This window comes from Eretmochelys imbricata, chromosome 10 (assembly GCF_965152235.1).
Source record: "Eretmochelys imbricata isolate rEreImb1 chromosome 10, rEreImb1.hap1, whole genome shotgun sequence".
Classification (NCBI taxonomy): domain Eukaryota; kingdom Metazoa; phylum Chordata; order Testudines; family Cheloniidae; genus Eretmochelys; species Eretmochelys imbricata.
In genome coordinates, this window is record NC_135581.1 from 50,736,883 (window position 1) to 50,759,816 (window position 22,934).

General features: G+C 45.7%; 1 protein-coding gene across 1 annotated transcript; it reads right to left on the reverse strand.

Annotated features, from left to right (window-relative positions):
• Positions 1-1,453: 1,453 nt before the first annotated feature.
• Positions 1,454-19,884, reverse strand: HYKK (hydroxylysine kinase). Its single transcript, XM_077828979.1, has 4 exons — positions 19,532-19,884; positions 16,941-17,083; positions 4,487-4,670; positions 1,454-1,914 (listed from the first exon to the last, which is right to left on the reverse strand). Exons 1-4 carry the CDS (start codon positions 19,875-19,877, stop codon positions 1,454-1,456), a joined length of 1,134 nt encoding a protein of 377 aa, XP_077685105.1. The 5' UTR covers positions 19,878-19,884.
• Between the last annotated feature and the right edge of the window lie 3,050 nt (positions 19,885-22,934).

Sequence of the window (22,934 nt, forward strand, 5' to 3'; positions counted from 1 at the left end):
CACTGCAGTGATCTTTTAGCTTAGGTACGAGGGGTGTTGCTGCAGAATGAATGAGGAAACCAAAAAACACCCAATAGGGGGAGAGAGAGAGAAGCAACCAGCTTAATCATGAAAGTTATTTATTGCCAGGTAATAACCATAGGGGAGCCAAACAAACAAAAGAGTTATAATATTAAATCTAACTTAAATTTGATTATAAAAGTCAGGTTTAGAAAATGATAACTAATCACACAAGTCAGGGTCAGAAGGCTATACCTAGACCGAGAGAGAGAGAAAGAGAAAGATGGGTTCTCAGCACTCCGTGAAGCTTAAATCGATCAGGGGTCCCAGAAGGTAGTGGTAGTTGAGGGTCTGGAGTACTGGAGATAGGCAGAGGCCCCAGCACGAGCAGTCAGGAGAAGATGAAGTCCCAACGGAACTGATTCAGATTTTGGATCCAGGCATCAGAACGCTTACTTGGGCATGGGTGGGTTTTTGTAGAGAAACAACAATGGTTCAAGGGAGAACTCTAGATTTATGTGTAAACTGATGGCTCAAGGGAGTATACCAAAGTTGTTTTGTTAAGGCTATACAACGGGAGCTGCACATTCCTGGCTATGGGTAATGGTCCTTGGAGGGAGCTCACAATGCAATTAGGGAGCTTCACTATTTTGGATACCAATAAAGGATTTATTACTAGAATTAGTCTGATAACTACTGAGTCGAGTGTGTGCAGGCGTGGGTTCATTAACATCTGGAGCAGAGATCCCCTGTCATGCAGTGTTTCTCTGCTTTTCTGGTCCCAGAGTTCCCCGTGGTTCTTGCCTTGGAATCTCTGTTCTCCATTCTATATGCTAATGGAGATGCCTCCTTGTCCTATCTTCAATGTAAATGAGGCGAGGGGAGTTTCCTTAATCCTGTCACCCTTATCCCAGGGGCTTAGGTGTGTCCCACACTGCTTTTTCATTGCTTTTTGTAAGTCTTTCTTCTGATTGGTTTTGGTTCAAGCACATGGGGGGCAACGAAGGAAAGGTCTTTCGTGAGTCAGACAGGCTGGGTACTGTGCCCTGGTTCCCCAAGAACACACAACTGCCAGGTAACAATGTTGAGCTCAATTTTCTAAACAGTACATGGACAATTACCTGTGAAAAAATGCACAATTTCAATGCACATTTAGCAAACCAAGTGACTGTCTTTAGGCATATACATGACTGGCTGTTCGGGTGTGTAAGTATTCAGTGTGCATCCACCACCCTGGTAACTGAAGATGAGCAGACAACTTGTAGTTTTTTTAAAAAAATCATGGTCTTAAGAGCCATTGATGCATCTAGGAAAACATTCTCAATGCATTATTTTATATGAAAATTACTTTAAAAAAATGTAGTGAATACAAATTGTACAATTACATAAATTGTTAGGTGCATCTTTACTTGTAAGTATATGAACATTTGTGTCTGTAATAAAGGTATGAAAGCTACATGGGTTCATTGTTCATATATGCTTTTGCAGTCTCAAACCAAATCTTCTCTACAGCTTCTTGGCCCATGTCAAACATTCTTAATAAGTGCTTCCATCCAGTTTTTGCTGTGATCATTAGGTATTCTTTGTTCTCAGGATACAAGAGGGAAGTGTATGAGGCTATTACAAGTGACTGAGAAAATCTACCACTCACCAAGAGAAACAGGGCGTCTCTCTCCTCTGTTGTCAATGGTACAATGCTTTCAAACCCTGCAAGAATATGCCCTCCCACACTGAGAGGATCCTTGCTCTCAATCATCATGTACATGATAGTTATTGCTAATTCAAATACATAGTAACCATAGCTCATGTCACTAAAGTCCAAAATACCGGACACTCTATATTGTGGATTCTCTGGTGAAGCAGTGTTGGAATCTAATAAGATATTATGATCATTAAGGTCCCCATGATTGATACCTAAATGCAGAAAAAATGAAAACAGTATTATGAATAAATAGTAAACAGAAGAAACTTTCCTCTGGCTTTTTTCATTCTCTTCAGAAAATCACACTGAAAATATACACTTGATTTCCTCATCATATGTGAATACTCAGAGTGTAAACGGACACATACACTGATCTATCTCAGAACTAAGGCATGATAATATTCCTATAAGCCATCATGCCTTGCCAGGTCTCACTGCTTCCTCATAAGAACCTTAGCTTCATTAATCCTATATAATAGCTGACTAGATGGCAACTGGCAATGGGATTGGGATGATTTATTATTTAGCTTGTTGTAATACCCACAATATGCTAAGTGCATTCTAAATGCAAGTGATTGCACAGAGAGCTTCAAAGACATTGCTATCTGATAGCGGTCTGGTGGCCTATATTAAACGAGTTAGTATTCTCTTCCTTATTTCTACCATTTGGTGTCTACATAATGAAAACCTACATCGTAGGTGGCAGTCTCAGCAGAGTGAGGGCTCGTCTACACTGGCAATGTAAAAGCGCTGCCATCTTTGGTCTTTAACACTGGTAGTGTTAAAGAAGTGGTTTGGGACTATTTAGAAAAGCTGAACGAGCACAAGTCCATGGGGCTGGATGCGCTGCATCCGAGAGTGCTAAAGAAATTGGTGGATGTGATTGTAGAGCCATTGGCCATTATCTTTGAAAATTCATGGTGATCGGGGGAGGTCCCGGACGTCTGGAAAAAGGCTAACATAGTGCCCATCTTTAAAAAAGGGAAGAAGGAGGATCTGGGGAACTACAGACCAGTCAGCCTCACCTCAGTCCCTGGAAAAATCATGGAGCAGGTCCTCAAGGAATCAATTCTGAAGTACTTGAAGGAGAGGAAAGTGATCAGGAACAGTTAGCATGGATTCACCAAGGGCAAGTCATGCCTGACTGATCTAATTGCCTTCTATGATGAGATAACTGGCTCTGTGGATGAGGGGAAAGCAGTGGACGTGTTATTCCTTGACTTTAGCAAAGCTTTTGATACGGTCTCCCATACTATTCTTGCCAGCAAGTTGAAGAAGTATGGGCTGGATGAATGGACTATAAGGTGGATAGAAAGCTGGCTAGATCGTCCGGCTCAACAGGTAGTGATCAATGGTTCCATGTCTAGTTGACAGCCGGTATCAAGCGGAGTGCCCCAAGGGTCGGCCGTAGGGCCGGTTTTGTTCAATATCTTCATTAATGATCTGGAGGATGGCGTGGATTGCACCCTCAGCAAGTTTACAGATGACGCTAAACTGGGAGGAGAGGTAAATATGCTGGAGGATAGGGATGGGATACAGAGGCCCCTAGACAAATTAGAGGATTGGGCCAAAAGAAATCTGATGAGGTTCAACAAAGACAAGTGCAGAGTCCTGCACTTAGGACAGAAGAATCCCATGCACTGCTACAGACTAGGGACCGAATGGCTAGGCATCAGTTCTGCAGAAAAGGACCTAGGGGTTACAGTGGACAAGAAGCTGGATATGAGTCAACAGTGTGCCCTTGTTGCCAAAAAGGCTAACGGCATTTTGGGCTGTATATTTAGGGGCATTGTCAGCAGATCGAGGGACAAGATCGTTCCCCTCTACTGGATACTGGTGAGGCCTCATCTGGAGTACTGTGTTCAGTTTTGGGCCCCACACTACAAGAAGGATGTGAATAAAATTGGAAAGCGTCCAGCGGAGGGCAACAAAAATGATTAGGGGACGGGAACACATGACTTATGAGGAGAGGCTGAGGGAACTGTGATTGTTTAGTCTGCGGAAGAGAAGACTATGGGGGGATTTGATAGCTGCTTTCAACTACCTGAAAGGGGGTTCCAAAGAGGATGGATCTAGACTGTTCTCTGTGGTAGCAGATGACAGAACAAGAAGTAATGGTCTCCAGTTGCATTGGGGGAGGTTTAGGTTGGATATTAGGAAAACCTTTTTCACTAGGAGCGTGGTGAAGTACTGGAATGTGTTACCTAGGGAGATGGTGGAATCGCCTTCCTTTGAGATTTTTAAGGTCAGGCTTGACAAAGCCCTGGCTGGGATGATTTAGTTGGGGATTGGTCCTGCTTTGAGCAGGGGATTGGACTAGATGACCTCCTGAGGTCCCTTCCAACCCTGATATTCTATGATTTAACGTGGCTTGTGTAGTCATGGCACAGCGAGCTCTCCTAGTGGTCTTAAAAAAAAAAATTACCTCCACGAGCGGTGTAGCTACTAGCGTTGTCTAAACTGGCACGTTATAGTGCTGCAACTTGCAGTGCTCAGGGTTTTTTTTTCACACCCCTGAGTGAGAAAGTTGTAGCACGGTAAAGTGCCAGTGTAGACAAGCCCTGACACTGAACTCCCCTTTCATTCTTTGAGATGATTCCCTCCCAGTCCTGTTTCTGAGGCATGCTCATGGTGCATTGTGGGGAAATTTGTACATGTCCTGTGGATAAAGTAAATAATTTCTGCCTACAGTGCCTTGAATCTGCCACCTCGTACAAGGACTCACATTCCCTTTTAAAAATTTATTAGATCACATTACAGTATAATTGTATTAAAAATACTCACAGGCTCGAAAATTCCTTAGCTTGGGTACTATTTTATCTTTGAACTGCTGAATAAGTTGCTCCACAACTTCACGATAACTGTTCTGGCCCAAGGCATGAATATACTGCTCTAGAAGAGGAACATTTGCCAAGTTCCAAATGAACTTCCCTCGATGCAGACTTTTTATTGATGGATGATGGAATTTCTTAAGAAAACACAAGAAAGAAAAAAAAGACTCTATACAACAGCTCTGCTACAATGAAGACGTGGCCTGATCCAATGCTCAATGAAGTCAGTTGGAATGCATTGACTTTAATGGGCTTTGGATCAAGTCCATAGAGAGGGGGCTTTGCTTTGACAGTCATTTCATACCATGTGAAACCTTGTGATTGTCTGAAATTAAAACCTCATTCAAGCTGATGTGTGAAAATCCTTCCCTTAAGACAGCTGTAAGAAACACTTAAGGGCCACACCTAAAAACAAGGCCTAATATAATCTCTCCAGAAACTAACACTATGTAGGTGAGAGGTTCCGCGCCCATTGTGACTCTGGGTATGTCTACACTACGGAATAAGGTCGAATTTATAGAAGTCGGTTTTTTAGAAATCGGTTTTATATATTCGAGTGTGTGTGTCCCCACAGAAAATGCTCTAAGTGCATTAACTCGGCGGAGCGCTTCCACAGTACCGAGGCTAGAGTCGACTTCCAGAGCGTTGCACTGTGGGTAGCTATCCCACAGTTCCCGCAGTCTCCGCTGCCCATTGGAATTCTGGGTTGAGATCCCAATGCCTGATGGGGCTAAAACATTGTCGCGGGTGGTTCTGGGTACATATCGTCAGGCCCCCGTTCCCTCCCTCCCTCCGTGAAAGCAAGGGCAGACAATCGTTTCGCGCCTTTTTTCCTGAGTTACCTGTGCAGACGCCATACCACGGCAAGCATGGAGCCCGCTCAGGTAACCGTCACCCTATGACTCCTGGGTGCTGGCAGACGCGGTACGGCATTGCTATACAGTAACAGCAACCCCTTGCCTTGTGGCAGCAGACGGTACAGTACAACTGGTAGCCGTCATCGTCATGTCCGAGGTGCTCCTGGCCACGTTGGCTGGGAGCGCCTGAACAGACATGGGCGCAGGGACTAAATTTGGAGTGACTTGACCAGGTCATTCTCTTTAGTCCTGCAGTCAGTCCTATTGAACCGTCTTATGGTGAGCGGGCAGGCGATACGGACTGCTAGCAGTCGTACTGTACCATCTTCTGCCAGGCAGGCAAGAGATGAGGATGGCTAGCAGTCGTACTGTACCATCTTCTGCCGAGCAGCCATGAGATGTGGATGGCATGCAGTCCTTCTGCACCGTCTGCTGCCAGCCAAAGATGTAAAAGATAGATGGAGTGGGTCAAAACAAGAAATAGACCAGATTTGTTTTGTACTCATTTGCCTCCTCCCCTGTCTAGGGGACTCATTCCTCTAGGTCACACTGCAGTCACTCACAGAGAAGGTGCAGCGAGGTAAATCTAGCCATGTATCAATCAGAGGCCAGGCTAACCTCCTTGTTCCAATAAGAACGATAACTTAGGTGCACCATTTCTTATTGGAACCCTCCGTGAAGTCCTGCCTGAAATACTCCTTGATGTAAAGACACACCCTTTGTTGATTTTAGCCCCCTGAAGCCAACCCTGTAAGCCGTGTCGTCAGTCGCCCCTCCCTCCATCAGAGCAACGGCAGACAATCGTTCCGCGCCTTTTTTCTGTGCGGACGCCATACCAAGGCAAGCATGGAGGCCGCTCAGCTCACTTTGGCAATTAGGAGCACGTTAAACACCACACGCATTATCCAGCAGTGTATGCAGCACCGGAACCTGGCAAAGCGATACCGGGCAAGGAGGCGACGTCAGCACGGTCACGTGAGCGATCAGGACATGGACACAGATTTCTCTGAAAGCATGGGCCCTGCCAATGCATGCATCATGGTGCTAATGGGGCAGGTTCATGCTGTGGAACGCCGATTCTGGGCTCGGGAAACAAGCACAGACTGGTGGGACCGCATAGTGTTGCAGTTCTGGGACGATTCCCAGTGGCTGCGAAACTTTCACATGCGTAAGGGCACTTTCATGGAACTTTGTGACTTGCTTTCCCCTGCCCTGAAGCGCATGAATACCAAGATGAGAGCAGCCCTCACAGTTGAGAAGCGAGTGGCGATAGCCCTGTGGAAGCTTGCAACGCCAGACAGCTACCAGTCAGTTGGGAATCAATTTGGAGTGGGCAAATCTACTGTGGGGGCTGCTGTGATGCAAGTAGCCCACGCAATCAAAGATCTGCTGATATCAAGGGTAGTGACCCTGGGAAATGTGCAGGTCATAGTGGATGGCTTTGCTGCAATGGGATTCCCTAACTGTGGTGGGGCCATAGACGGAACCCATATCCCTATCTTGGCACCGGAGCACCAAGCCGCCAAGTACATAAACCGCAAGGGGTACTTTTCGATAGTGCTGCAAGCTCTGGTGGATCACAAGGGACGTTTCACCAACATCAACGTGGGATGGCTGGGAAAGGTGCATGATGCTCGCATCTTCAGGAACTCTGGTCTGTTTCAAAAGCTGCAGGAAGGGACTTTATTCCCAGACCAGAAAATAACTGTTGGGGATGTTGAAATGCCTATATGTATCCTTGGGGACCCAGCCTAGCCCTTAATGCCATGGCTCATGAAGCCGTACACAGGCAGCCTGGACAGTAGTCAGGAGCTGTTCAACTACAGGCTGAGCAAGTGCAGAATGGTGGTAGAATGTGCATTTGGACATTTAAATGCGCGCTGGCGCAGTTTACTGACTCGCATAGACCTCAGCGAAACCAATATTCCCACTGTTATTACTGCTTGCTGTGTGCTCCACAATATCTGTGAGAGTAAGGGGGAGACATTTATGGCGGGGTGGGAGGTTGAGGCAAATCGCCTGGCTGCTGGTTACGCGCAGCCAGACACCAGGGCGGTTAGAAGAGCACAGGAGGGCGCGGTACGCATCAGAGAAGCTTTGAAAACCAGTTTCATGACTGGCCAGGCTACGGTGTGAAAGTTCTGTTTGTTTCTCCTTGATGAAACCCCCCGCCCCTTGGTTCACTCTACTTCCCTGTAAGCTAACCACCCGCCCCTCCTCCCTTCAATCACCACTTGCAGAGGCAATAAAGTCATTGTTGCTTCACATTCATGCATTCTTTATTCATTCATCACACAAATAGGGGGATGACTACCAAGGTAGCCCAGGAGGGGTGGTGGAGGAGGGAAGGAAAATGCCACACAGCACTTTAAGCACAGCACTTTAAAAGTTTACAACTTTAAAATTTATTGAATGACAGCCTTCTTTTTTTTGGGCAATCCTCTGTGGTGGAGTGGCTGGTTGGCCGGAGGCCCCCCCACCACGTTCTTGGGCGTCTGGGTATGGAGGCTATGGAACTTGGGGAGGAGGGCGGTTGGTTACAGAGGGGCTGCAGTGGCAGTCTGTGCTCCAGCTGCCTTTGCTGCAGCTCAACCATACACTGGAGCATACTGGTTTGGTCCTGCAGCAGCCTCAGCATTGAATCCTGCCTCCTCTCATGACGCTGCCGCCACATTTGAGCTTCAGCCCTGTCTTCAGCCCGCCACTTACTCTCTTCAGCCCGCCACCTCTCCTCCCGGTCATTTTGTGCTTTCCTGCACTCTGACATTATTTGCCTCCATGCATTCGTCTGTGCTCTGTCAGTGTGGGAGGACAGCATGAGCTTGGAGAACATTTCATCGCGAGTGCGTTTTTTTTTCTTTCTAAGCTTCACTAGCCTCTGGGAAGGAGAAGATCCTGTGATCATTGAAACACATGCAGCTGGTGGAGAAAAAAAAAGGGACAGCGGTATTTAAAAAGACACATTTTATAAAACAGTGGCTACACTCTTTCAGGGTAAACCTTGCTGTTAACATTACATACATAGCACATGTGCTTTCGTTACAAGGTCGCATTTTGCCTCCCCCCACCGCGTGACTACCCCCTCAACCTTCCCCCCTCCCTGTGGCTAACAGCGGGGAACATTTCTGTTTAGCCACAGGCAAACAGCCCAGCAGGAATGGGCTCCTCTGAGTGTACCCTGAAGAAAAGCACTCTATTTCAACCAGGTGACCATGAATTATATCTCACTCTCCTGAGGATAACACAGAGAGATAAAGAACGGATGTTGTTTGAATGCCAGCAAACATACACTGCAATGCTTTGTTCTACAATGATTCCCGAGTACATGTTACTGGCCTGGAGTGGTAAAGTGTCCTACAATGAAGGACGCAATAAGGCTGCCCTCCCCAGAAACCTTTTGCAAAGGCTTTAGGACTACATCTAGGAGAACCGCGAATGCCAGGGCAAAGTAATTCTTTCACATGCTTGCTTTTAAACCATGTATAGTATTTTAAAAGGTACACTCACCAGAGGTCCCTTCTCCGCCTGCTGGGTCCAGGAGGCAGCCTTGGGTGGGTTCGGGGGGTACTGGCTCCAGGTCCAGGGTGAGAAACAGTTCCTGGCTGTCGGGAAAACCAGTTTCTCCGCTTGCTTGTTGTGAGCTATCTACAACCTCATCATCATCATCATCATCATCTTCTTCGTCCCCAAAACCTGCTTCCGTATTGCCTCCATCTCCATTGAAGGAGTCAAACAACACGACTGGGGTAGTGGTGGCTGAACCCCCTAAAATGGCATGCAGCTCATCATAGAAGCGGCATGTTTGGGGCTCTGATCCGGAGTGGCCGTTCGCCTCTCTGGTTTTCTGGTAGGCTTGCCTCAGCTCCTTCAGTTTCACGCAGCACTGCTTCGGGTCCCTGTTATGGCCTCTGTCCTTCATGCCCTGGGAGATTTTGACAAAGGTTTTGGCATTTTGAAAACTGGAACGGAGTTCTGATAGCACGGATTCCTCTCCCCAAACAGCGATCAGATTCCGTACCTCCCGTTCGGTCCATGCTGGAGCTCTTTTGCGATTCTGGGACTCCATCATGGTCACCTGTGCTGATGAGCTCTGCATGGTCACCTGCAGCTTGCCACGCTGGCCAAACAGGAAATGAGATTCAAAAGTTCGCGGTTCTTTTCCTGTCTACCTGGCCAGTGCATCTGAGTTGAGAGTGCTGTCCAGAGCGGTCACAATGGAGCACTCTGGGATAGCTCCCGGAGGCCAATACCATCGAATTGTGTCCACAGTACCCCAAATTCGAGCCGGCAACGTCGATTTAAGCGCTAATCCACTTGTCAGGGGTGGAGTAAGGAAATCGATTTTAAGAGCCCTTTAAGTCGAAATAAAGGGCTTCATTGTGTGGACGGGTGCAGGTTTACATCAATTTAACGCTGCTAAATTCGACCTAAAGTCCTAGTGTAGACCAGGGCTCTGTGTGTGTGTGTGCGCACGCATTAGAGAGAGAAGCAGAGAACACAGAAACTGAGGACAGACAAGAACAGAGAGAGGGACAGAGACAAAAAGCAAAAAAGCCGAGCAGTAGCATCTGAGCACAGTGTCAAAAAAAAAGCTAGAGAGAAGGCTTTTGGCTAAAGAGGCTTGGGCAGTAAGCTAAGAAACTGCTCCTTTTGCTTTTGGTTCCTCCTGCATTTGGAGAAGCAGGACTTGGTACATTCCTTGTAAATATACAAGATTGCATCAAAGAAAATACCAGACTTCATCAATTTCTACTTTCACCAGGAACATCCCCAGCACCCCAAAATTTGACTAGCAGCTCAGGGAAACAATACCAGCGGTGTCCTGGAAGATGGTTAGTTTCAGTACATTGATATCCACCCACATCTTTTAGTAAGAAAGATTAATTTAAGCAATTCATCATTCTTTAAAATATTATAGAAGTGCTAGTGATGATAATATCTTCCATACATGTAGAAACTTTAATCCGTAAGAATTCCACAGTGCTTCTCAAATTGCATACATCCAATAACACTTCTTGGGCACAACAAGCTATACATACAACTGCTGCCAAAGTGTAAAAGAGACAGAACCTGAAGGTACTTGCCAAAAGTGGATACAATCTGACCATTTAAATGCAGCCACTTCTGGGATAGAGACTGCCAACCAGCTGGCTCTCAGCATACTGCACAACAGTGCAAGGGATAGGAAGTTTTGGCTAATAATAATGGAGCAAAGCTCTAGCCTTATAAAAAGTGTCACGGGACTTTTAATGTCCATTCAACACAGGCAGACACTCACCCATAAGGTCTGCATGCAGTAAACAAACTGCATCTCATTTATTTACTTGGAAAAAATGAACAACCAAGTCAACGGTACTCTGATTTGACCCTGTGTATCCAGGGAATCTAGGTATTGTCAAATTTAATCTTTAGGTCATGAAGCCATTCTCTCTCTTGCAGATGTGCAGGGAATTTCTGAAAGCAGTATAGAGGAGGGGTGGCAGACCACTGTGTAGCGGGGTTGTCACCCCGCTCTGGCCCTGAAGGGGCTGCAGCTGGCGAAAAAGAGTTAAAACACCCAAGCTAGGCTGATTGGAGTAGCAGCCACAGCTGTGGCCAGCTTAATCTGGGCCCAGCAGGCCCTTATAAGAGGGCTGTGGGCCAGAAGCTGGAGAAGTCTCACTCTAGCCCTGGAGTGGGAGGGGCTAGCTGCCGAAGGGGAAAGGGGAAGGGGAAAGGGGAAGGGGAAGGGGAAGGGGAAGGGGAAGGGAGCTCCAGCCTGGTAAACCCCCAGGCTGCAGGCCTTGGTAAAGGCCCAGAAAGGTACTGGGGTTGCAGAGGGGCAGCCTGGGAATAGGCAAAGGCAGCAGGTCCTACCCCCTTGCCAATGATGAGTGGCTATTACACTGCAGTCTGCCCCAGTGAGTGGGGGCTAGATGATGACTGGCAGTAGCCAATGAGGCAAGGTGAGTTTAGAGGGTTGGGGGTTCCCCTGGGAGGGGAGACCCAGAGTGGGGGGGGTACTGCTGGGGCAGAACCCTGAGGTAAAGGGGCACTGGGGTCCAGGAGGGATATGGGGGCCAGCAGCAGGTGAGACATAGGCCTGCAGAGGGTGCTCTGGGCTGGAAAGAGCTAATTTCCAAGATGACCAGCAGGAGGCACCAAATTGGTGAAGCGTCACCTCACTACAAAGTGCCTTTCTTAATTTTTGCCACTCTCTTATATTGGCACAATCTTCGTGGGGTGGCTTGGCTAAACTGGCTTTAGGGGCAGATTCTGCCAGTGGTGCAGTGCAAAAGCATGCTGCAGTGGCAAATCTAGCCCCAGGTTGGTTTGGTATAGTTGATTTGGTTTGGGACAGCTGAAAACAGAAGTATGGATGAAAATCAGATATGATAATGAACAGGATATTGCCTCAACTAAAACTTGATTACATACTACTATAGTACTTACATACTACTCTGCAGTAAGATGCACTGCACTAGTAAGAACAATGCCACTTGGTGATCAAACATTGCAATTTTAACCTTCTATAACAGGCAATGTCCTCTGTTCAGGAGAGAGGGACACCATCAATATGAAACCTAATCAGTTTTAAAATACAAGTTACACGTTACTCAGGTTCCTATACCTTCCTATGAGTATCACCTGCTAATATTTATGGTTTTACAATAACATGTTGCTATTTTAAATATTTCTCTCCCCTGTGGCTCTGTAAGAGCCACACAGGCAAACAGAGAATCTAATGGGGAAACAGTGAAACTTACTATACATAAAGTGCTGTCAAGTGTACAAGGAAACTAACTGGGGGGAAAAAAGGGAATTATTTTTCTCTATCATCTGTCAGCTAAAGTAATCTTAGATTTTGTGAGTCTCTTGAGTGACAAGAAGAAAGTTATACAAATTTAATTTAGTTAAAAAGAATAACTGAAGTTATATGGGGCATATGGATTTTTCCCCATTCTCCATTAAAATTAATCCTCTACTTCTCTCTTCAGATAATGTAACATTCATATTCTGAGAGCAGCTTGTCTATTTAAATGGTTTCAACCATATTGCATTTTAACACCATGGACTCTGGTAACACTAAATTATCTTTCCCACACTGATAAATGCTCTTAACATTTAAAAACATGGGCAGTAACACTAGCACAATTGAGAGGAGTACAATTATCTGAAGTCTGTAGCACAGAAAATGAGAAACAGAGGTTAATGAAAAGTACTACACAATGCAAAGTTCTTTTATGTAACAAACTCAATTACTAGCTGATTTATTCGACTTTGCCTTTCATCTTTGATTAGACAAAGTAACAGACTTTACTTTGCATTCCATGCTGTTTAAAAGGTATTTAACTGGAAGCAGCACATTGAGGGAATTGTCATAAATGTCTCCATATTAAGCCCCACTGTTCTGTTACAAGTGTACCAATCTGTACCAGTGTTAACTGGTCATGGTTCAAATGGTTACTATAAAAAGAGTCAGGTCAAAATGAATTTTCAAAAAATTTAGCCAGCTGAGCCTCTGGGATGTTTACTTCACATAATAAATAATAATACTACCTTGTCCTTCTTTAGCACCTTCCCTGTGAGGATCTCAAAGCACAGTACAAATATTAATGAAATCAGCCTCAAAACACCCATTAGTAGGCAATAGTATTTCCATTTTGCAGATGAGTCACACAGAAGTTAAGGTCAAGCAGCAATTCTATTATGGAGAACAGTCTATTAATAGAAGAAGCTCTTCCTACAGGAAGGGTTATGCTAATTATGGGCATGGCAAAAGACCCCATGGCTGGACTCTGAAGACAATCAGTGGGAGGTTCTCACTAATAGAGGAAGGAGCTGCAGACAGTCGCAGTAGGTTGGTTCTGTCCAATTTTCCTTAGGGGGGTGTGTCTCTCTCTCTCTCTCTCTCTCTCTCTATATATATATATAAAAAAACGCATCTAAATCTGCCTATCTTAGGTACTTTTATGGCTCCTGTAATGAGTATCTGAGAATCTCACCATCTTTAATATATTTAATCCTTATAAAACCTTTGTGAGGTAAGGAAGTACTATTACCCTCATCTTACGGATGGGGAACAGAGGCAGAGAGAGAATAAAAGTGGCTTGCTCAAAGTCACACAGGAAGTCTGTGCCAGAGCGAGGAACTGAACTCGGGTCTCCTGGTGTCCTATTCACTGCACCATCCTTCCTCTCTAACAATATTGTCCTGTTTGTTAGCTTTATTTACTCACAAAAAGAACATGTCTCTGTTCCGATGTCTTCAGAAACCATCTCTCAAATCATCTCTCATGCACTGGACAGCTCCTGATATAGTTGTAATAATAAGTGAAAGTAATTTTCAGGCTGCAAGTGTACATAGTCCCAGCCACTAGCTGCTAGAATCCCTAAGGATGGCTGGCTCATGAGCTGCAAAGTTTGGACTCAGATCTAAACTCTCACAAAGTCCAGAGGCATTTAGATCAGAGTTTTTATCTGCCCTATCTGAAAAAGGCCCAGGACAACCGGGGGGCACACTGGGTCTAAAAGCTTTTTGGCCTCCAAAGCTGCAAAGAACTCCATAGAACAGTGCACTAATCGTCAGCGGACATACTCAATTTAAAAGGCATTTTAAAGAATAAGGGGGATTCCCTTTTGTTCTTATTGCCAGCTGTAGTTATGGTTAATGATTCTTTGGTGTAGTTAAGGGGAATTGGACAAAGTCATAAGTAGGAAGGTGTGTTGCTGAAGAAATGTATAGACTCCATCATGCTGGCATGTGGCCAGTTAGGGTACATCTATGTCACAATCGGGAGGTCTGACTGCAGTTCATGTAGACATAGCTAAGCTAGCAGAGCGGGCGCTAGGCATAAGCAGACTAAGCGATTGCTTAGAGCCCCGAGCAGCTCAAGGAGGGCTCCCTCTTTGCTTTTTATTATCTGTTATCTGTGGGGGTCCCCCATAATATTCCTGCTTAGGGACCCCAATGGGGCAGCACTGCCTCTGCAAGCTAGCTTTGATTCACCTAGCTTGCTAAAAAAGGCAGTGAAATCACAGGGTGGAGACACGCTTGGGTCTGCCTACATGTGCAGCTATCACACCTCCTGATTGCAGTGCAGACACACCTTCACATTCACACTCATAATCTGACCCACCAGTCTGGGCTCGCTGCCAGGGGGAATCATTTAACAATAACGGTCATATTTGAGAATTCTCGTAGGTATTTTTCAGCTGAAAGCCAAATTAAATTGACGAACAGGAGCAAAGTAAGGATGTTCTCATTAGCTGGCCATAAGTGATTTTGCCTGAACATCTCTCCACTGGGAGGAAAGAAGAGAAGGAACAATTTTTAGTTTAAGTGAAGGAGAGGAGGTTAAGGGGGTGGAGAAGGAAAGGGAAGTTTATTTGGAGGTGAAGTGAATTTTTCATGCGGTGTCGCAAAATGACTGCTCCCTGAGCTGCTGTGTCACACATTAGACATGAATCACTCCTACCTAATCCCCTCTCCACTGCTAATTCAGGATATATCAAAATTGAAAATAGCTGAGCTGCTGGAATCATATTAAAGAGCAGACACCATCACTTTTGTTCTGTTCAGCACTTTGAAAATTCACTCTGAATACACAGTGAAATGTGCTTCAAAATACAGTGACTCTCTGTCATAAAAGTACATCTAAAACTGGGAATGCACACATTTCCTTTAAACCATCAACAAAGTTACAGAACATAGCCAGAGGGAGAAGGCAAATAACTATAAGTAAGAAACTGTAGTTGCAGCCGTGTCAGTCCTAGGATATTAGCGAGTCAAAGTGGGTGAGGTAATGGCTTTTATTGCACCAACTTCTGTGAATAGGGCTAAGAAGAGCTCTGTGTGGATCAAAAGCTAGTCTCTCTCACTAACAGAAGCTGGTCCAATAAACAATATTACCTCACCCATCTTGTGTCTCTATAAGTAAGAAAGACACATAGGACAAGATTCTGAGGCACAGCCTAATATGTGCAGCCCATGCAGTAGGGGTCTATGGTAGCTTTAAGCCACCTTTGTATCCTCCGTCCTGTTCCTGGATTGCCCCAGGAGTTGTAGAGGCCCTGGAATAAGGCAGACAGCAGTTCCCTGTAGGATGCAGCATTGCCCAGAGTCTCCACACTACTGCATTCTGAAGCACCCCCCCCCCCACCATACTACATGCCAGGGCTTGCAAGGGGGTCTCACAAGCAGCCTTCGCACTGCCTGCAGCAGTGATTCTGCCAGGGGAATCATCCCCTAGCCAGAATTCAGGCTTTTAGGACCCATTAATGGTGCTCTGGCCCTTTAACTGTATGTAAAGGGGCCAGAATGGAGGGGAGAATCTCACTTGTATTGTTTGTGTGCATCGTTATGAAGTCTTCTGCATTTCTATATTGCCTTCCATTCAAGGATCCCAAAGAACTTTACACACATTTATATATTCAGCTTCAGAGGTCTTGTGTGCAACAGGTAAGAAAGAAGCATTCTCTCCATTTTACTGAGAGGGACAGGGAAGTGAAGTAACTTGACCAAGATCACAGTAAGTCTGTGGCAGAGCTGGGAATAGAACCCCAATCTTTAGACTCCCAGTTGTGTGCTTTAACCACAAGAGCATCGCACCTCCCCTAATGTATACAGTAAAATAATGGGCAGACATGCTCTTAAACAGTAAAGCCACAGGTGGGCTTGGGGACCTTGTCTAACATCATCCACTCTTATGTTTGCTGAGAAACATGGCTGAAGGCCAAGGACATTCAATCTTGCATTTGAGATCCATTCAACACAGGACTGGGGGAAGCTAGATACAACTCCCCTGTTCTCTGGGCTGGTCTGCACTGCGTCAGTTCTGGCATAAAACAGAGCAGCCATAAGAACCACAAGCTATTTGAGAAAAAAGAAAAGGAGTACTTGTGGCACCTTAGAGACTAACCAATTTATTTGAGCATAAGCTTTCGTGAGCTACAGCTCCCTTCATCGGATGCATACTGTGGAAAATACAGAAGATGTTTGTTTTTATACACACAAATCATGAAAAAATGGGTGTTTATCACTACAAAAGGTTTTCTCTCCCCCCACCCCACTCTCCTGCTGGTAATAGCTTTTGTAAAATGATCACTCTCCTTACAATGTGTATGATAATCAAGGTGGGCCATTTCCAGCACAAATCCAGCAGCTGGCAGAGGAGACAGTTCAGACAGAGCAGGAGGGATCCATGTTCTAACCCTGGCTCACTGAGGCATTCCAGTTGGTCATGATATGCAACATAGTGACAAACGTGGAGTCCTAAGTGACCACAGATTTGTAGTACTTAACAAAGTGGTTGTGTTCTCCTTTCAAACCTCGAAAGAATAAGGGAAGCCATGGCTAGGGCATAGTTACGTACTACAGAGCCACGCAGAAGAGTACTGTCGTGTGTTGAGCACTCTATGTCTACAGTGTTCAGGCTGTGTTTGCAGGTAGCTCTGAAACTGCAGGAGTGTCTCTGATGTTACTGTGAGATGCCACTAGTTATACGTGTTATGAAATGTATAAAATACTACGAATCACTCCCACTTGCATGCTGAGAACAAAAAGTCCTACCTCTGTGAGAGTTTTATCCAATCTGGCAGCTAGTTTCCCAATCTCGTATAAAATGTGAGGATTTGTAGAGATTGTTGCCACCATCATGCCTGGGAGGTAGGTCAGCAGTCTCACCATGTACTTTTTTGTCACAGAGCCAGTACCTAATAGGCAAAGAGATACACTGTGAATCATTTCAATACACTCCATTAAAGGTCATTGTGTGTAAGGATAAGGAGGTTTCTCCCATCATAAAAGAAATCAAACTCAGATCATAAAAGAGACAATTCAAAGAACAGATTTACTAGATGACATTAGGAAAGGCCAACGCTCAGCACATGTGGAGTGTAAGTGCAACTCCTTGCCTTTACGTAGGAGAGTGACACACCTTGGGAAGGTTCCCCTTTCATGTGCACAAAGGGCCTGATCCAACACCAATGGCAGTCTTTGCATTGATTGCAGTGGGCCTAAAGAGAACCTAAAATAATAGGTTTCTTTATCAGCGTGATGAGTCTCAATGGCCCTGGTTACCCTATTGAAATTACAGTGTTGAGGAAACCAGGTTCAACACAGTATTCTCCCACCATGCATGTTCTTGCATTGTAGATGGGTCTGAACTGCGTTTGAAACTACATCCCCAAACCATGGAGCTGGGGAAATAATTTGTAATAAGATTTATTTAATGAAGTTTGCCTTTTTTTGTTTGTGATTTGCCTGCAAGCAGATCAGCGTTTTCTCACATCTATTAATTTGAATGTATTTTCTGAATAATTTTTATGGCTAAGTCTTTTTCTGTTCTGTTTCTATTTGTGAGCAGTTTGATGCATTCACTATTTGAAGTTCAAGCTATTTTGACTTGTCACATAGTTCACATGGCATGTTTCTGTTCCCTTAATGGACGAGTAAGTCTGTGGCAAAGCTGGGAATAGAACCCCAATCTTTAAAATCCTAGTTGTGTGCTTTAACCACAAGAGCATCACACCTCCCCTAATGTATAAGGTAAAATAATGGGCAGACATGCTCTTAAACAGTAAAGCCATGTGTGGGCTTGGGGGCCCATAGGCTTAATTTTCTGGTATGAATACTCATGATTCTGAATTCCAAATTCCTTGTTGGTGATTCTTTCACTGCAGTTATTTGCTAAAATTTGCTGTTTCTACAAACAGTCCTGCCAGAAACACATTAGAACATTTGCAGAAAGCAAATACAAAAATGGCCATGACATGGTCAAAACAATTTAACTGAAAAATTAGAATTAATATGTGCAGAAAGTCCTTTGGAGAATTCACAGTTCTCTGATGAACCATGCCATGACCCTGTGTGACAAGGCATCATTCCACTCCTGTCTTTTTTCTAGACATAAACTGCTCAGAGACAGTGATGCTGGAACAATTTTTATTGTGGGGGTGCTGAAGATGGAAAGCATGTATTTGGGTTGTTATTACTACTTTAAGCCAGGGGGTGCAGCAGCATCCCCTGAACCCCTAGTTCCAGCACCTATGCTCAGAGACCTTCTTCTGGTCAAATACCTTGTGCCATCTATTTACTGCATTCTCCCCACCATCTTTACAAAGTCATGCAACTCTGTATTTACAAGCATACAATCCTTAGCTCACTCAGCCAAGTAACAGAAGATATCTTTCCCCTGAGAGATCTCTCCTGGTTCTGGCTCTAGCTCTTTCAAGCCTGCCAGCCTGTCTCTTCCCCCTGGCCTGGGCACTTCATTCTCATGCCTTTTTCTTTCTGGGCTAATGGGCTAATGTCTTCTGGGCTTTCCTCAGCCCATCCCAAACTATCAATTACACACAGCTTTGTCCCTCAAGTTTACTCCAGGGCAATTTAACTGGTGATTCAGAGATCAGAGGGCTGGTACAACTGATGTTGTCCAGCACCTTGTCACACCCTGCTAGAACTACCAAAGAGAATTTTAGCCTAATTACCTGAACGTCTCTTTTAATACACTTCACATGCTTACACGCAAAAGTGCTTGTAGTGGTGCACAGGCATTTTATCAGTGCTTTTGCAATTGCACTGATTCTGAGCAAGACTCACCTAAGTTGCCTCCTGCCCTGCGACTCCCTGCACCATGGTAGTGCCAGTGTAGGACAGAAAGCACTGGCATTTCACTTGCATAGGTGCAATTGGTCTTCCTAGCACAGTTCTACAGTGCACCTGATATGCTGGCAGTGAGCTTTCTGGTCAAGGTTCTCCTCTCCAGAGCAGAGGTGATATTTCACCTATAAAGTTTAAGTGCTTATATTTTAGAAATAGAAAATTCAATGGGGCAGTGGATTGGAAGCAGTGTCTGGACCTGTAGGACAGGTACCTACACCACACTACTACTGCAACAGTTCAGAGAATGCTGTATGTGCAAGCTGAGCACCTGAACAAGGGCAACTGTTGCAGATATTCTGCACTGTTGCAACTGCTCTAGGTCACTCATGCTGGTGTGGATTTCAGTGGCATTACTCCAGATTTATACAAGTGTAACAGAGCAGAATGTGGCCCAATTGCAATCACTGGGACAAACTGGGATACTCAGTGGTAGAATGTTTTGACATGAGAATGATAAAGCAGAAAGTAATTTTTTGAAGGATTTTGTAATCTCTCACCTAATGATTCTAGAGACATTATGTTACCGTCTTTAGTAAGATGGGGCGTAGCTGAAGGAAACCCTTCAACATTCAAAAATATCATGATCTGGGTCTGCACTTCAATGAGTTCAGGATTCTGGCTGTCTTCACAGTTGGTGATTTTGAGAACATACTTGTCAGCACAGTCTGCTGTTCCCTCACTTCTTGAAACGTGCACATGAAAATTCTGATCAGTATAGCTGGGGAGTGATCTGATCACAGATACTTTTAATCCAAATACCCTTTCAACTAATTCAGTGGCTTCTTTTTCACTGAATGCTGGTTTAATTAATGTCTGGGATCCATGGATGTTTCCAGAAGACATTGTGTATCTAGAAGAAAACAGAGATGAGAAGATTTCAATTGTATTCTGCCATTTAATATGGGAATAAGTTAGTGTAACAAAACAGACTCTTGGGTAGAAGGCGTCATACATTTATTAGCAAGGGGGAAAAAAGCTTCCCTGTTTAATGAAAATTTAACTATTCAGGATTCTCCATGTGCATTCTCTCTCTCTTTCTTCACCAGCTTCTTGTTTGTAAACCCACTTCAACCTTTGCTGCAGTTTCCAGTATAAGGCCTAATTTAAATATATACACACACATACACAATTTTAGTTGAGAAATAAAACATAAAAATGAACAATTTAGTGGATGCTAGCTAACAAAATTCATAAGCACGAAATATAAAATATCGCCAGTCAATGTTAAGGTCACCAGTCATATTGCTAATATACCAAGAATTTCCTAAGAAAGAAAGGGATCAAAATGCTATCCATGGCTCTTAAATTCAGATCCAGGATCAGATAACCCTTTCAACCAATGTTAACGTGTAAAAAGTAAGTGTAATCCTTCTGCCAGATGCTATCATTCAACATTCAACGAAATATCAAGAAATATTCAGTGCCAATAAGTCAACAATACATTCAAAACAGCAGTACCATTAAAAAAAATCTAATCCATTCCCAAAAGCAGGGGTGGGCAAACTTTTTGGCCCAAGGGCCACAGCGGGGTTGCTAAACGGTACGGAGGGCCGGGTAGGGAAGGATGTGCCTCCTTAAACAGCCTGGCCCCCACCCCCATCTGCCCCCCCCCCCCACTTCCCAACCCCTAACCACGCCTCTGGGACTCCACCCCGTATCCAACGCCCCCCCCCCCAAGCCTCCTGACCGCCCCCGAACCTCCGCCCCATCCAACCGCCCCTTGTCTCCTGACTGGCCCCCGGACTTCCTGCCCCCCCGACCCCCCACCATGCCGCTCAGAGCGGCAGGACTGGCTTATTGGAAAGCCCAGGGAAGGCGGGAGAGCGGGGGATGGGCCGGGAATGTAGGGGCTGGGCAGGATGGTCCCGCGCGCCGTAGTTTGCCCACCTCTGCCCCAACGGTTCCTTTCCGTTTTCCCCCGATGCCAGATGTCAGTTTTTCTGTTGAAAGTGCTAAACCAACAGTTCTCCTCACAACCTCAGCCGAGCCTTGCCGCAACCTTGGACTCTGCTGAAGCCAGCAGCCCCATCTGGTGTGGGATGGGGCAGCTCCGCCCCACCTGGGTACAGGGGGAGGGACAGGGGAGTGAGTGCGTCTCAAGGTCCCAGCCACAACAACCGAACTATGCTCCCCATGTACAATCGTATTGGTGGCCCAATCCTGGTGTAAACCAGTTTGGTCTCGTGTAATAGACAGAGCCAAACGCCGTTTTAGCTCCATTCCTGACCTGTGCCACAGCCCTGGCCTGTCTCCTATAACCTACACGGGCTCGAGACCCCCTTGTTCTTACTCCGGCTAACGCCCAGGCTTCTGCTTGCTCCGCCTCTCAAACTGGTTCTTTCACCGCGCTCCCCTGGGGGAAATCCGCGACCGCTGCCCCGCAGGAGGGCATGCAGCTTTCACAGCAGCTAGGCAGCCCCAGCTCAGAGCACAGCCTCCGACAGCAGAGTGCCCCACGCTTCCCAAACGCGTCCTCAGAGATCTTAGACAATCCAACGGGGAACAAGAACCAGCCTCGGTTACAGCAGGGTCCCAACCACCTAGCAGCAAACTGCGTGGGAGCAGATCCGAAAGAATCAGACACGCTGGCCAGGACGTGGCGTCCCTTCTGATCCTGGCCCATTACGCGCGCAAAGCGTCCCGTGTCCTCTCACAGCGCATCCACCCCGCACCGCCGGCGCAAAGCGGACTGGCTCCGATTTCCCCGGGGGAACGGTTCCATACCGCACACGGCGCTCGGCCTCGCTGGGCACCTCGGACGCTTGGAACCGGACAAGTTCCTCCTCTCAGACCAGAAGCGGTCAGCTCCCCGGCTCGTCGCCGCTGGCGGAGTGTGAGGAAATGTCTGATTGGCTGCTGGGTGCGTTAGGTATCGTGTATTCAACTGCTCTGCGTAGGGATGTGCTAAGGGTAGCGGTTACTGACACGTCCTACATGGCAAGTTTCTGGCACTGTTGTATACGTGAAATTGCGACACGTAGAAATGTGCTATCTGTAGCAGTTATTTATACGCATTGATTGTAAGAAACAGCTTTTGTAAAAAGATGCTACCTCCCTCATAGGTCATGTTTTCTAGACCTTAAATTTTTTTTCTCTTCTCTGGACTCTCTCCGGTTTGTTCACATCTTTCCTGAAATGTGGCGCCCATAACTGGACACAATACTCCAGCTGAGGCCTAATCAGCGCAGAGTAGAGCGGACATCCCAGAGTGATGTTCTGGTTTTCTGCGGCAGCGTTACACTGTTCGCTCATACTCAGCTTGTGGTCCACTAGGACTCCTAGATCCCTTTCCACAGTACTGGTATTCAGCTTGTGGTCCACTATGACCCCCAGATCCCTTTCCTCGGTACTCCTTCCTAGGAAGTCATTTTCCATTTTGTATGCGTGCAGCTTGTTATCATTCACAAACTTTATAATTGTACTCTCTAGGCCATTATCTCGATCATTGACTTAAGATTTTGAATAGAAACTTATCCAGAACTGATCCCTGGAAAACCCCACTCGTTATGCCCTTCCAGCCTGACTCAGCCCTTTCAGCCTGTGAATCACTGATAACTGCTGTGGAAACTGTTTTCCAACTAGTTTTGCACTCATCTTATTTTAGCTCCATCTAGGTTGCATTTCCATAGTTTGTTTATGAGACGGTCATGGGAGACCGTATCAAAAGTCTTACTAAAGGCAAGGTAGATCATGTCAGCCACTTCCCCACAACCACAAGGCTTGTTACACTGTTAAAGAAGGCTATCAGTTTGGTTTTACATGTGAGACTGCTTGAATTAGCTACATCAGATGGCCTTTTTTAGCAAAGTAGGACCTGTCACTGCTGCAGGTAGCCCAGTCCTACAGACAGCGTTTTCACACACACTCGTGTAAGAAACTGCAATCTGTAGGGATGTGCTG

Bases quoted from the DNA above. Each gene is read 5' to 3' on its own strand.
- HYKK (XM_077828979.1), bottom strand. From the start codon at position 19,877: ATGTCTTCTGGAAACATCCATGGATCCCAGACATTAATTAAACCAGCA. The intron at 17,084-19,531 runs GTGAGAGATTAC...TTTGCCTATTAG, and splicing joins AATGTCTCTAGAATCATTAG to GTACTGGCTCTGTGACAAAA. The intron at 4,671-16,940 runs GTAGGACTTTTT...TGTTTTCTTAAG, and splicing joins TGGATAAAACTCTCACAGAG to AAATTCCATCATCCATCAAT.